This window comes from Gadus chalcogrammus, chromosome 20, assembly GCF_026213295.1.
Source record: "Gadus chalcogrammus isolate NIFS_2021 chromosome 20, NIFS_Gcha_1.0, whole genome shotgun sequence".
Taxonomy (NCBI): domain Eukaryota; kingdom Metazoa; phylum Chordata; class Actinopteri; order Gadiformes; family Gadidae; genus Gadus; species Gadus chalcogrammus.
This window is the reverse complement of record NC_079431.1, coordinates 4,368,653-4,383,637: the sequence shown is the minus strand read 5'-3', so window position 1 is coordinate 4,383,637 and position 14,985 is coordinate 4,368,653. Positions and strand designations below refer to the sequence as shown.

Here is a 14,985-nt window from a genome sequence, read left to right as displayed (position 1 = left end):
TCCACATGGCTCTTTGAAGTGCCTGCTCTTTGATGTGCTCTGTGTTGACGACGCGCAGGCGGCAGAGGGTGTCCAGGAGGCCCCGCCCTGGAGGAGTGGCGGCCTTGCAGCGATCACCCGTGCGCGCCCGTCTTCTGGCACGCCCGGTCGTGGGGCCCCTGCGTGGAGGACTCGGGGGTCAATGCCATCAACGGCACCGGCTTCTGGAACGCGACCCCCGACTGCACGGAGGGCGTCCAGATCCGCGCGGTGGACTGCGTGAAGGCCGGCACCGGGCACGTCGTCAGCAAACGGTAAGGCGGTCACAAGGGTGTGGAGCGTTGGAATGAGCCCCAGGGCAGGTCATGTGAACCACAAGTGTTGGAACGCTCCCCGAGTCTAACCTCTTAGTGCTGGGTGTGAAGCCCAGAGGACACTTGGCCCCATGTGTGTAGCGGCGCCACCCCAGCGAAAATAAGTCGACCCATAACGGTTATTTTCAAGGAGAAGAAGTTTTAGTTTCGGATAGGAAACGAAACGCGACCATTCCAAAATATTGTTGTCGCTGTCCCGGCACAGCTGTGGGCTTTGGGCTTATCAGTGTAACCATAGCGACCAGCGTTGCCATAGCATCCTTTGTTATCTTAGAGCCTGGTGTACCACAGCACCTACTGTTACCTAGATAGCCATTTAGCACCTAGCGTTAGGTGGGGTAAATTATTAGCCTTTTTTTGTTCCCAAGTTCGTACAAAAAGATACAACAAATACAAAAAAATACTTTTTTTACTAACAACATAATTACTCACTTTTACCGAGGTGGATTATTTCAAATATTATATTTACAACAAAATGTGTTTACTCACCAACACATGAAGCCAGAGGCCCTGAATTTGTTCCTTAAAAATAATATCCCCGGGAGAGGTTTGCGCATTAATACCCTTCCGGTGGAACCTCTCCTTGCCCGTGTTCCTTTCCTAGTTTGTTTACGCCGCCATTATATTCTCCTCTTCCAGCTGAACAATATCAAACTGTGCTGAAGGCTCCTGCACTCTCTGCTCTAACGATGTTATAGCGATCACTAGGAAGGTCCCCTTTTGTAAATAATTCAGGTGGTTTGTCCTGCTCAAGCCAATGTATTATTGACAGCGCAATAAAGTTGATCATGGAGAGGTGTTTGTGTGCGTCCGTGCATGTGTGTTTGTGTGTGTGTGTGTGTGTGTTGTTACCTCCTCCGCTGTGGCCCAATTCCCCCACAGGGCTGTCGTTTGTGCACTACCAGCAGATGTAGACCTTCTCACAGTACGCCCCTAATAAAATAGCTTTTACGGTATCATACACACATACACACACACACACAGCTTGTGCGTCGCTATTCATCATAGCCATAGAGTAAGTTTCTAGTGAGTCACAAGTGTGCGTTTGCCCTGGGAAACAGACCTGAGAGTTGACATATCCGAGCTGATCGGGTATGATTAACACTCTGGAGACACGCTACACACACTCTGGCGTCCGGTGCTGTAGGAGGGAAGGTAATGGACCACGTGGGGGTCTTCTGAATTCGTACCGGTGTGCGTTGTTAGTTTTTTCCCGGGACTTCTGCTTTGTTGTTTTGTTTTTCCAAGCCAGACTTTGCCGCAAGGTTTTGTGGGCCCACTAAAGTGACCTCTTTCTAAACAGCTCTCACCTGAGGAGGAGGACTCCCGAGATGGTATTGATGTTGTGTGGAGGTCAGGTCACTCTGCAGCCACTGCCTGCTGGTGTACATGCATTGCCTAGCAACAACAGCCTTCGACTCACGCTATAAGAGTCAGGGGTGGACCGGTTTCCGGTTCTTCTTGTTTCTTGTTTTCTTTGACTGCATTGGGTTTTAATTAGTTTTTCTCGTATTTGGAATCTACCGGGTGGAAAGTTGAAAGAACACAATTGCTCTTTTCTGTATTGTTCAGACATTGCATTAAAAATAAAAGACAGTTTTACGATGAAAACGGTAGCACTTACAGTACATCCGCTGATTACACTGTGTTACATGACCGTGTTCGGTGCAAACAAGCGCACTTGCGGCATTCCTAACGTGATAAAAAAACGATGCAGCTATAATCATCGTAAACGCTCCCGGCTCATCCATCATCATTAGCCCGAAGAGCGCATTAGCCTGGGTCCTAGCGCTCAACCCATTCCACCCCGGCTCCGCGACGAGCAGCTCACAGAATACATTTCCCCTTCCAGTTCTCAACCGTGTCCCCTGGCTCGCGTGACGGGCGCTGGCGGCTGGCGCCGGTGGTGTGGGTGGTGGTGGTGGTGGTGGTGGTGATGGAGGTGTGAAGTCGCGGTTGGTGGCGAGGGGGAAGGGGGGGGGGGGGGTTGAGGGGGAGGTAGTGACAAGCTGTGAATAATACTCGGAGGGAGGCTTGAGTCTCATGTCCCTTACCCACCCTCCCCCAAGAAGCAGCACTTTGATCCCAGGGTTGGCCGAGTTGGGCTTCTCCCGCGGCGGGAGGGGATATGGGATCCTACGCTGCGGGGGGGTGGTGGGTGGTGGTTGGGCTGGGGATGAGATGCTCAAATCAGGTTGTAGTGGGGAGCGAAGTCTCTGCCCACCACTGAGAAGGAAGGAAACTGTGAAGTGTGAGGGATGGGGACTGTGTGCAATGTGTGTGTGTGTGTGTGTGTGTGCGTGTGTGTCTATGTGCGTGTGCGTATGCCTGTGTCTGTGCATGTGTGTGTGTCTGCATGTGTGCGTGCGCACGTCTGCGCGTGTGTATCTGCGTTTGTGTGTGTTTGAGTGTCTGCGTGAGTGTGTTTGTGTTTGTGTGTGGGAGTTTGAGTGTCTGTGCGAGTGTGTTTGTGTGTGTGTGTGTGTGTGTGAGAGTGAGACACGTACCGGGGCTCTCATTCATGAGAGGACATCAAAGCGCATAACAGCGTTAGATTTTTGCATAGCCTCCCCTTAAACCCAGCCCTCTCAGAGCTGATAATGGATGAAATTCGAGACACCACCGTGGGGACTTATTACGGTCTGCGGAGTGGGCATGTCAAATAAACGATGGCTTTGGTTATTTTATTTTTTTTCTTCAAGCGACGTTGATCTGGGAGATGCGACGGTGACCGCCTTTGTAATGGCGTCCTTGGCACCCGAGGAGGTGATCCATCGGCCCGCCCCCTCGCCGTTCTGGGCTCTAATTAGACAACCAGCGCGCCCAGACTTTGATTGATTCTGCTCCTGCATCACGTCTCCTTGGCGACCACCAGGGATACTTTGTACCCTCTCCCTGGGGACGGTCGAGTACCACGCGACCAAACCCCCGCTCTGAAACGGCTCCATACAACCACCCCTGTTAGGGGCGCAGCACCACATCACACACGCACGGTCCACTTTGACTTTGTGGCGTCGGGCGCCACGAACGGAGCAGCTCCTCCACGCCACGATGCGCTCTGTTGGACGTCGGCAAACAGCGCGTGTGTGGCGTGTGTTGTTGAATTTCATTTTGTTTCTGTTTGAAAAGACTGAGGAGTGTTTTATTATTTAGATTGTAATCAGGGGAGACTGTGCCAAGGTGTGGCATCCTTGAAAGACATTGCCTGTTAATGAATACTAACGAAGCTAATTAGTATTCACCAACCCCCCGCTGGGTATTATAGGATGCATAAAACAGTGGTCCCCAACTAGCTGGACGAACCGTTGTCTTTTCTCACCTTTTTCTTTTTTTTTTTCTCTGAGCAGCTTGAGGTCTCAGAGAAGGAATAGAAAAGCAGCGAGAAACATTTAACTGCAAATATTTGTCAATTTTCCAAATTTCACAAACACACGCAGAGCATCAGGGGGCGATGTTACAATCCGTCATGTGGTTCCCGGACCTGGAGGAGACGTGTGAACTCAAGGACAGGCTGGTTGTTTCTCCCCACGCCTGGCGCTGTTACCGGCCCGTGTCAGGCCACTTATCACCGGGTCGCCCCCGGGGAGGAAAGAGACCATTTGACCAACTCTGTTTTGTCTGATCCTTCAGGTGTCCGGACTCCGCTCGGCCAGATACCCTGCGACTGTGTGTGCTGCCCTGTAGGAGAGACTGCGTCGTGACGCCCTTCAGCGAATGGACAGCCTGCCCCACCCACTGCACACAAGGTGACCACGCAGCAGACCTGTATGCACAATGGCAAAGATTTCCGGGTAATCCACCTGTTGGTTTGAGTCGAGGGCTGGGTCTCAATCGCGATGGTTCTTCCGAAAGATGATGCCAATTTAGGAAGCTTTGTTTTTTGAGGTACCTACATTGTGAAAGGGGGTTGACGCCGTGAGACAGACGAACCAGTATCGTTTGAGAACAAACAAAAGGACAGTTTTTACGTACTGCTCACTGTGGGGAGTGAAGGCAAGGTTGCTATGCTGTGGCCACACATCTTTTTGGAAAGGATTCAATCAAATAACAGCAGTCAAATAAACCTCATGTAAACCTCATGTTATCGGGCAATAAGTTTGATGTGTGCCCCTTATTCTTAAGAACCCTTAAGGTAAGACCGCACAAGGCCACCATCCGAGTCTGAAGTGCACGACAATCCTCCCAGAACCCTGAGCTCCTGAGAACTAAAGGAGAAAGGCTCGAGAGAAACATCAACAGAAGGCCTCCTTTAAGTATCGGTGAGGAATAAACACGGTGGCAGATAGACAGGCATTACACAGCAAGGGAACATAACGATATGAATAGGAAAGACGTTATCACAGCAGGGAGGGGTGGGGGGGGGGTAACAACTGAGGACTGTGCGGCGGGAGAAGCACTGGAATGAGGACGCAAACAAGACGCATAGAAGGGCATTTTATCCCGCCAGCAGCTCAGCGGGCATCCGCTATCAACGAACAGGGTCGCTCCGGGCCAAACACGGCTCATGCGTTCACACAGAGGTTGTCATAAATACGTAGGGCTGCACGATATGGGCAAAATATGATATCCCGATATTTTTTGGCTGAATGGCGATATACGATATATATCTCGATATTTTCTATAGAGTGGGTTAGATGTTTTTTATGCAAGTCAAAAACCACATGTGAGATGTTGCAAGCACTTATATTAAAACATAGGTCCATATGACTGCAACATGTGATTTTGTATCGTTATTTTGAACAGAATTCAATGAACATGTAAAAAAAAAAAAAGGGATGTTTTTCACCTTCTTCACAAAATAATCACCTATGCAAAACAATATAAAGCTGTAGGTTACACACATTAGCTACCATTAAGAGCATTGGCTTCGTCGCATTGTCCTGCGTACTACGGTGAGGGTTTCAGTGCGCCGTAACTTTAATCCCCTGCCCCCTCCCTTCTCCATTCCATTTGGGAACATGTTTGGTTTCATTTCGCTTGTTTCGTATATTTTAATTAATTAATTAAGAGCGTCACCAGAGGGCGCCCCCAACACATTTGCCGATCGCCGGCCCTGGTTTCGGGGCAGAAGAAGCTGTCGCGGCCGGTGATGCAGCAGCACAGCCACAGAGTTTTACGCATTCCTCATACTGCACTTTGTGCCGCTGCTGTAAATGGTGGAACAGATTTGTCGTGCTTCCACTTTTAGTCGCAACGGTTTTGTTACACTCTACAGATGACCTTCAGCTGCTGCTCATCTGTTTTTTTTAAACCCAAACTATTTCCACATTATAGAGCCGTTGTTTCTCCTCTTTGAAACAATTTCGTCTCCCGCCGCCGTCTCGTTTTCTTTACGGGTATCATCCATGCTTGTTGTGTTGTGAGGGGGCGGCGGGGGTGGGAATGAGGCGTCTTTGCACACGGCACGTTCGGAAAGACAGAGTGAGAGGGGGAGGGGTCGCGCTCACAGTCTCCAAGGCAAGCGCTGTAGACGCTTGAGCGGGAAACGGACCATTTTAACGCATATCATGAGGAGTTGCACTCAGCACCGGACGCCACTACGGCGGCAGACTGACCGCAGGAGTTGGCAGCTGGGTAGAGGGCTGGGGGAGGCCAACCGCAAATCCTGGTGGACCACCGAAGCACATTCCCATTCATCACAGTGATGGCGGTGGCTACGGCAGCAGCAGCCAAATCAGGAACAGGTTCTACAGTAGGAGCGGCATCACAGGCGCTGGTAGATGGAGAGGCCTGTGCTATGAAAATAGATATGGATAGGAATAATATGTTTAAACGGTTTCCACCACATTAAAGGGCTCTTCAGTATATAACAAGGGGTGATACAGGGTTAAAAATGAAACTCAAAATAGACTTACTCAGAGTTGTCTTACGAGTTGGCCGACGAAGTCTTGGCACTGAATTCCGGGCTAACAACGAAGCAATTTCCCTTAAATATAACTCGAATCAAATTTCAAGTAAGGCACGCGATTGTTTTACGGGTAGATTGGTGTGGCCAACTCGTCTGTAAATATGCTCCAGTCCATTCGGTCCCCTGATGATGTGATTACTGTCCTAATTGCCCCATTTTCAATGTTCAGTAATTAGTGTTGTGTAATGAGCCTTGGAACCCGAGCCAAATGAAGCCATTACAGTTTGATGCACGTCTGGACCGATGGTTTCGCACCGGAGGACAACTCCGCCGCCGTAACCGCTCGGACGTGAACGCAATCGGGAACGCTTTTTTAATCGGGAACGATAGAACTTTTGTTGACGCGTTTATTCATTTTTATGTCTTTGTAGATGGGTTATGTTTTCTGCGTGTCGTGTCCTCGTAAACGTCTCGCTCTCGTTGTGTTCCCGAGGTCCGTCGTGGACGTCCCCCGGACGATTTGTCGGCCATGTTAGCTTCTTGTTCCTCTGTCCCGCAGCGAACACCACGGCGGCCACGCAGTCCCGATACCGGACAGTGATCCGGAGAGCGGCCCACGGCGGGCAGGAGTGTCCGGACACACTCTACGAAGAGAGAGAATGTGAATCTCTTCCCTTGTGTCCAGTCTACAGGTCACACACACGCACACACACACGCACACGCACGCGCACGCACACACCCGCACACGCACGCACGCGCGCACACACGCACAAACACACACACGCACACATATGCACACATATGTCACTCACTAACTCTGACATACAAAACACCCATGCATACACAACCACACACAAACACACACACATACTAATGTACACACACACACACACACACACACAAATGTATGCACGTACAAATACACACCCACACACTGTGAAGACAACACCCGTGAAGACACAGGCATAAACCCACTTTCTCTCACTTTCACTCTCATGATCACACACACACACACACACACACACACACACACACACACACACACACACACACACACACACACACACACACACACACACACACACACACACACACACACACACAAACAAGCACGTTTGTACAGTGGGTTGAACCTCACTTCAACCGCACTTCGATTTTATCATGATTCTGTAGAAAACCAATCAATGCATTACGGGATAAGATTCCATCAATACAGTGTCGCAAACTATTAGTTTTAATTGCATAAAATGCACCGTACTTATTAACGATCGACCGGGCATTAGTGGAGTATAGACGGTTAAAACCACAATCCCTGCTTAAAAAAAACCACTGCATTTATTTTCCACAGGTGCTACACTTAAACCAAAACGAAATTGATTTATCCTGTTAGTCCAACAACCACATCAAGACTGACGTATCGCGACGCCTCAGTGTTGCCTGTTGAATCTCAATCCACGTGCGCCGGGGGAGCGCACGCCCACGCATACATTTACACATCACTGTTAACCCCAGCCGCGGGACTCACGGGGGGCCAGGACCCGCACCCCCATGCCGTTTCCGTGCGGTGCATGCAGGGCACACTTGGAACACACTGAGCCCAATCAGTATGCCCTGTGTGGGCTCTATTTTTAAAACCCTATAGCTCCAAAACAATCTTCAGAAGCCGAGGCAGACGAACAGCAACCGTTGTGGGTTTTATTTCTTCCGTCCTTGGAAAGCATCGAGAACATTGTTCTATTTTCGGTGGATATTGGTATTCCACTGCAGACATCTCGATGGGCAAAACCGCAGAACCGATTTACTCATTTGTATATCAAGCAGCAGTCACTCTGTGGCGCTGGACGGTGAACGCTGGCCTAATGCCACACTGGCTGACCGGTGACCAGGAATTAGCATCAATTAGCAGCGCTTAAGAGCACGCAGCCGTGTCCCGGTTCTTTATCTCGTATGATTGCAGAACCCTTTAGGTCCCTCTGTTCCGTCTGTCGCACTGCTGTCTATCGAATCAAACCCATGGTTGTGAATATCTATCTCCTCATATTCACAGGTGGAAGACGAGCAAGTGGCACAGCTGCACGCTGGTTCCCGGTTCCGTTCGGCAAGGCGTGGCCGCCCCTGGGGAACCGTGTGGAAACGGTCTGGAGACGAGAGGCAAGTGCCCACACCCCCTTTCCTTTCCCTTGTCTGTCTCCGCGCCTCTGTCTTTCCGGCACATACGTGTGACGCTGCCGTCCTTATCTGATGTCACTTAGCGGGGCATGCTTCTTTTTGGGAAGGGATTCTTTAAGAAACGCCGGCGACATAAAGAGGCTGCCAATGTTGTCAGCAGACGGGAGCAGATGGAGTCGGCAGAGTGCCGCGCGGTGATTGCATCACGCGACTCGTCTCTAGTTAGTGAAGGCGTCGGGTGCGCCGACAGCAGCGGCTCACTGTGACAGGAGAGGGAAAGACTAGTAGTGGCGACCCTCTTTCTGCATGCGGCCTGGGCATGTGCTTTCACACCCCCAAGACACCAACCTTCTGAACACAACCGGGCGCGTTTAACTCAGCGCACCAACCCGTTCCCCCTGTCCACCCACCCATAAGTTCCTGTGTGTGTGTGTGTGTGTGTGTGTGTGTGCATGTGTGCTTTCTTATGTGTGTGTGTGTGTGTGTGTGTGTGCACTCTGCACACTCGCTCCGCATGTCAAACTCTGTGTTTTAAAAAGGCAGGCATCAACACGAGTAAAGGCACACACTTACACACACAGAAGCCGGGAAAAAAAAAAGGGGCACGTTGCGCGAGGGAAACAATTGAGAGCGAGGGAGTAAGTGCGTAAGCGAAAGAGGCAGAAAGACAGCTCAGACAAATTGGAAGCCGATGAATAGCGTCACAACCGGGAAAATCTACTCAAATAAACACATACCATCTACCGACCACATCCATTCGAAAACAACTTAACAACCACTCTGACGCAAACTGCAAATAGTATAGATTCATTGCGGCCGTAAAAATTTGCACCGTGGTTCGTAATTGCCTCAAGTGTCATTTAGGCACTACAAGTCCTTTGTCTAGAATCAAACGCGCTCCGTTGCAGATGTAGACCTGCTACCGAGCTGTACACATGCCTCCATATTGTCCGTCTTCCCAAATCCTGTTGCTCCCGCAGTAAAGGCAAAAGCAGCCCTATAGCCAATGTTTCACGGTCGTTAAAATGCCTCAGTGTTAATTGGATCATTTCAGACTCGTTTCAGAGGAAAGAAAATGTCCCTATAAATCGTAGAAAACTAGCTGTTGCGGCTAATTTACGAAGAGGAACGATGTGGAATGAATGTGTTTTTTCCCTGGCTGCCATCGGTGGGCACTCCCCCTGAGTAGCTCGGAGCACGGCTACTCTTAGCCCGAGTTGCGCTTCTCTTGCGCCGCGGGCTAATTATGAAAAGCATTTCTCAAGTGAGTTTGTGTGACTTTTTCCTTGAGAAGTATGTAGCTCGCGCCCAGGTTTTGGAACACCCCTCTTTGACCTTTACAGCTTAAGTATTTGAATATGATTTGAAAAGAGGGCTGAGCTAAATACCTGTGACATTTCAGAAAGTACGGAGGTTGGGAAATTATGCTAAATGTTAACAAGTTTTGCATTTGAAATGATTGGGCAGTGGAATGCCATCAACTTAAATGCGAGTTGACTTTCTCCTTGATAAAGAAAACACCATTCGACAAAATGAAACTCATCTGCTGCGTGCTATTTCTGATAATACTCTCATTTAAATTGGTTATTTTGTCCATGCAGAAAATGGCCGGCCCGTCTCCTAGCATTTGTACAAAGTGAAATCCGCTTTGTGCCGTTTTCTACTTAAATAACGGCGAGGAGTCCTTACATCCCTCCAGGTCTTAAGTGATAGCGACTGTTTTATTTACCCAGCTCTCCCCCCCCCCCCCTGATGGCCAGGTGTGATGGCGGTTAAGGCGGGCTAACCGCAATAAAAATGTTGAGCACGGGGCGACGCGGACGGGCGGACTCGGGGAACGGGGCAGCCAAGCAGACAGATGCCTCATCAGCATAAGGCTGAATAAATAGGACCGGATAGGCTGTAAATTGTACTCGCTGGACCGAATACAACTGTACCCTTGGCAGGGATCGGTACGGGGGAGGAGTGGGATGGGGTGGGGTTGGGTTGGGGGGGTGGGGGGGGGGGGGGTGAAGGTGTCCTGGAGGGGGTCTTGGAGACATTGCCTTGTCGGGGAGGGGGGTCACGCTGCTGGTGCAGCGATCCGAAGTCTGTATATATACATGTCGTATATGTGTCCGCGATGGCTTCACGAAAGCGGGAAAGACACGCTCAGCCCGGCGTACCGCCCGCTAGGAAGGATGAGAGGGAGGGGAACCATCGCCATGGCAACCAGTTCTAAAAGACACAGTCAGCGGAATATAGGCAGAGCAGGTGGGTTTTTTCCACTGATTACATCGCTCGCATGTATCCGGATGAACTTTTGACCTCGAACATGGCGGAGACACGATAGGCCAGCTTACAGGCCAGACTGTAAAGAAGAACATGAGAGGGGATTGAGTTGGGTTTTGTTGAGAGCCTACGCACCATTTCTCTGATCTTGGTGTGATTTCATTGCCTTTTTATCCTCTCTCTTTGTGTACATTGTATAAGGGTGCGCTTGTCACCAGATAATTTCATTTTACAGGCATGGAATACTGAATGAGCTGTTTGTGTTCATGTCAAGCCGAACAGAATCAGATAACGTGCCTTGCTGTACTTCACACGTAAAGACACAAGGGTGTGAATCTTGCAAGTCGCGAGTACTCGTCTCAACGCTGCATCAGCCTTAATAGTGAATGTGGTTTATCCGCATATTGAAAAATACAACCAGTTCTGTTTGGTATGAGGATGAAGTGGGAGCTACTTGACTGACTCATTTCATTTAGGCTGTGAGAAAGATCTGTTTAGGAGCTCAAATGAACTCGAATCAATATTCGCCCAAGCTTGCCCGAGAACAATATAATATGCAGTGTGTCTGACGGCCGGGGCAAATTCAATCAGGCCCGATTCCAGGCAGGATTTATTGAGCGGAGAAGTAAAAGACAAATTGTTGTGACAAAAGAAAAATCACGAGCTTATCTAGCGCTGCGGTCGTGATTCCTGCCTGTTTCCACGCCATGTGTGTGGCCTTGATTAAGAAGCAAGTCTGTCATTAGGAAGCAAGAGTCGTGATTAAAAAAAGCACGCTGTCTCTTGTCCTTGTCCAGAACGGCTCCTGTGAGCTAGTGTCGTCCGCCAAACCGATGCCCAGTGTGACAAGCTTCTTTGAAAATAAAAGAACTAAGGGTGGTGGTGCTGGTTGTGGTGGTGGTGGTGGTGGTGGTGTTGGTCGTGGTGGTGGTGGTGGTGGTGGTGGAGGCGGTGGTGGTGGCGGTGGTTGTGGTGGTGGTGATGGTGGTGGCGGTGTTGTGGTGGTGGTGGTGGCGGCGCTGGCGGTGGTGGTGGTGGTGGTGGTGTTTCATCGCCTCGGAGATTAGTATAATCAACGGCGATCTCGGCTGGCAACGGCAGGGTTCCCGACACCAACAGCAAAATGTGAATGATTTTAGCGAGGGGAGATATCATTAGCGCGTTGGCGTGCCGACCATCGGCGCTGGGTCACGGCGAGGTGGAGACAAATTGAGCTGAAAAACGTTCCAGCTCCCGTTGATTCCGCGGTCGGAACGTCAGCGCTGTTGGCGTTCGCTCGGCGGGGACCCTGCTAAAAAAAGACTGAGCGTGGGAATAGGTGGCACAGACGAATGGGGTGGGAGCGACCGGGAATGGGAATGTGTGTGCGAATTTTAAACAGCGTTCGGGGAAAAAGGGAGCAGCCCTCGAGTCTTCCGTGCCGGGGGTTACAGTTGTTGTTTCTGATCTGGTCTTTTTGATAAGCCACGTTCTTTTTCGTGTTTTGCATTACTACGGAAAAAATCAATAAGCAGGGATGTAGCCTCATACTTTCAGCCAAATTGTTTTATTCACAAGGTCTGGGACGTGGAGTGGAGCTAAATATATCCGCGGCCGCCACATACAAGCTATCTGTTCAATATGCACAGGGGGGGCGGCGCAGAGATATCAAGCACAACCTTATTACTGGCCTCCAGCTTTGAACAGCAGTGGTTCATAATATTGCGTTTTTGACAGGGCAGCTATTGTTGACCCAACGCCGTGCCTTTAAGAGCCCTCAGCGCTGTGCCCCCCTCCCACACAGAGGGCTCTTATAACCCTGGCGCTTTTCTGTCAGAGGGCTGAAATCTAAAAGTCAAATAGGAATCAATAGTTTGTGTTAAAGGCATGTTTGTCGATCGATGGACCCCCCCCCCTCTCTCAACAGCAGCAGAGGGAGGGATGTGTGTGTGTGTGTGTGGGGGGGGGGGGGGTTTGGGGGGGGTGAGGGGGAAGGTGCAGAGAAAGAAAGAAATGGGGGAGCGGGGGAGGCAGCTGAATTGGGAGGGGGTGCAGGGGTAGAGAGAGAGGGGGGGGGGGGGGGGGGCACTCAACATGGCGCCAGAGGGTCCAGCCCGGATTTGATTCCCTGTGCTGTGGTGAAGCCATGTTAGAGGCGGAGGTGCTAGGTGTGTCTGTCTCTCTTTGTGTGACATTTCCCCACCCCCCCCACCTCCTCCTTCGCCCCCTCCAACGTCACTAATGCACACTCGGAAAATGTCAATGCCGGCAATTAGGGAAATGATTCCTCCTTCCATCAGGCGAGGCTCGCAATCATTATGATTTAAAACCCTTCCACCTTGCCTCTCAAGGAAAAGATAATAGTGGCCCCCCTGCGTTAAAAAATCAGCGGCTATCGAACGCACCGCACTTGTAAAAGCACGTTGTAAAATCTCAGAGATTGAGGTTTAGACGGGGGACGGGGGACGGGGGTCCGGTCAGCGTAAGTAGCTCTACGTCTCCCCTTCCCAGCGTGTTGCCTTCATTAACGAGCATTCAGCTCCGCTCACGTCGAGGTATATAACAGCAATGATGCCCACAGCGGGGCTCCGGGATAATTAACGGCCAGAGCTGCACTCGGAGGCTATCTGAGGCGGACGGACGCGCTGCGCTGTTCAGCGACTACCTCGAAAAGCTGTAGCGGAGGCGAGAGCACTTTGTCTCACCTCTCCCTGTGGGTTCTGGGGTCCTTCTAGCGGACCCCGCGCAGGCAGGTGGCGCGGGGGCCCGGAGACAAGGGGCCACGGAGCTGACCTGCGTCCTTTTTGTGTGCTCCCCCTTGGTCACAGTATGCACTGGACCCCCTCTGCAGAGCTACAGCGCTATTGATTATCGTTTCATCATCCGGTAATAACCAGCCCGTAGGAGCTGCTGAGCCTCTCTCTGGCTGGAGATCTGAGCTTCTTGTGAGGTTGCAGTGAAAGGAGGTGGTTGGCTTGTGATCATTTTTAATAAGAGTGATGTGTGATCTGTGTGTGTTTCTGTGTGTGTGTGTGTGTGTGTGTGTGTTTGACACCTCTCCCCTGTGTGTGTGTGTGTGTGTGTGTGTGTGTGTGTGTGTGTGTGTGTGTGTGTGTGTGTGTGTGTGTGTGTGTGTGTGTGTGTGTGTGTGTGTGTGTGTGTGTGTGTGTGTGTGACAATTCTCCCTTGTGTGTGTTTGTGGTTGTGGGTCTTCATGTTTGTGTGTGTGTGGTTTTGGGTCTGCATGTGTGTGTGTGTGTGTGTGGTTGTGGGAATGCACGTGTGTGTCTGTGTGTGTGTGTCTGTGTGTGTCTGTGTGTGTGTGTGTGTTTGTCCTCCAGGGCTCAGCTGCAGCAGCGAGGAGGAGGAGGAGGCGGTGCCGGTCGCGGCGTGCCTGCGGTGGGCGGGGCCGGCGCCGCCCCAGGTCCGGGAGTGTCGCGTGGCCTGCCGGGACGACTGCGTCCTGACCGCCTGGTCCAAGTTCTCCGACTGCTCCGGCTGCGGCGGCTCCCGGACTCGCCGTCGGTCCCCCTCAGGTACGGGTCGGTACAGATGACCGGATCGCCTCGGCTCCGTTCCTCACCCCCCCTCTCCCCTCGACCTACTTCCATATTTGGTCCAGGTTTCCTGTCGTCCCAAAACACCACTACAGTCGCACCGCAAAGGGACGGAATAAAAGGGAAGAACTAATCTATTCTACTTCCAGGAACGCTATCCTCAGAGTACGGCGCCCTGGCGGTGGCCTGACATACATTATCCCAGCCGGCGCCTCCCCCCTCTCCTCCTTCCTCCTTTTCCCCCACCGCACCTTTTTTCCGTTTTGCTTTTTCCCTCCTATTTCCCCGCGGTCCCTGGAGTACCGTGTCAGGTCTGAATTAGCGCGCCCTCACCACCACCACCACCATCTGCAGTTTGAAATGCATTTCTCTCTCCAGCACCAATGACAACGTCTGAATTACATGCTGTGTTCCCAACCGGGGCTAGATACTATTTGTCTTCATGAATATTTTATATATTGCCGTTGGGGCTGTAGTAAACATAGCCCGTCTCCATCTATAATGCTCATAAAAAACCCAGACATGCAGCCTTGCAGCATGGCCTCACTTCGGGGGGGGGGGGGGTTGTTTAGTAAAGGTACTAATGGTACACAGTAGGTTACGGTCATTTAATTACGGACTGGATTGATGCCCGGTGTTGTGTTTATAATATAGCTGCGGGGTTGTTTTTTCTCCCTAAGCGTTTTCAACGCATTAGATAAGAGACCGGGTATAATTCGGTCATCCTCTCGGAAACGGTTTTATAACCAAGTCATACAGCCGGCCCCGTTGCTTTACTGCCGTCTTGTAATAAGCCTGACGGGCAGCG

General features: G+C 51.0%; 1 protein-coding gene across 1 annotated transcript in view; it reads left to right on the top strand.

Moving 5' to 3' along the window:
• Positions 1-14,985, top strand: part of thsd7ba (thrombospondin, type I, domain containing 7Ba) — a 115,565-nt gene that overhangs the window by 50,677 nt on the left and 49,903 nt on the right. The window contains exons 8-12 of the mRNA XM_056580342.1: positions 59-293; positions 3,984-4,099; positions 6,761-6,893; positions 8,249-8,352; positions 13,962-14,156. Of these exons, the coding sequence (XP_056436317.1) occupies positions 59-293; positions 3,984-4,099; positions 6,761-6,893; positions 8,249-8,352; positions 13,962-14,156 (783 nt within the window). The remainder of the gene's footprint in view (positions 1-58; positions 294-3,983; positions 4,100-6,760; positions 6,894-8,248; positions 8,353-13,961; positions 14,157-14,985) is intronic.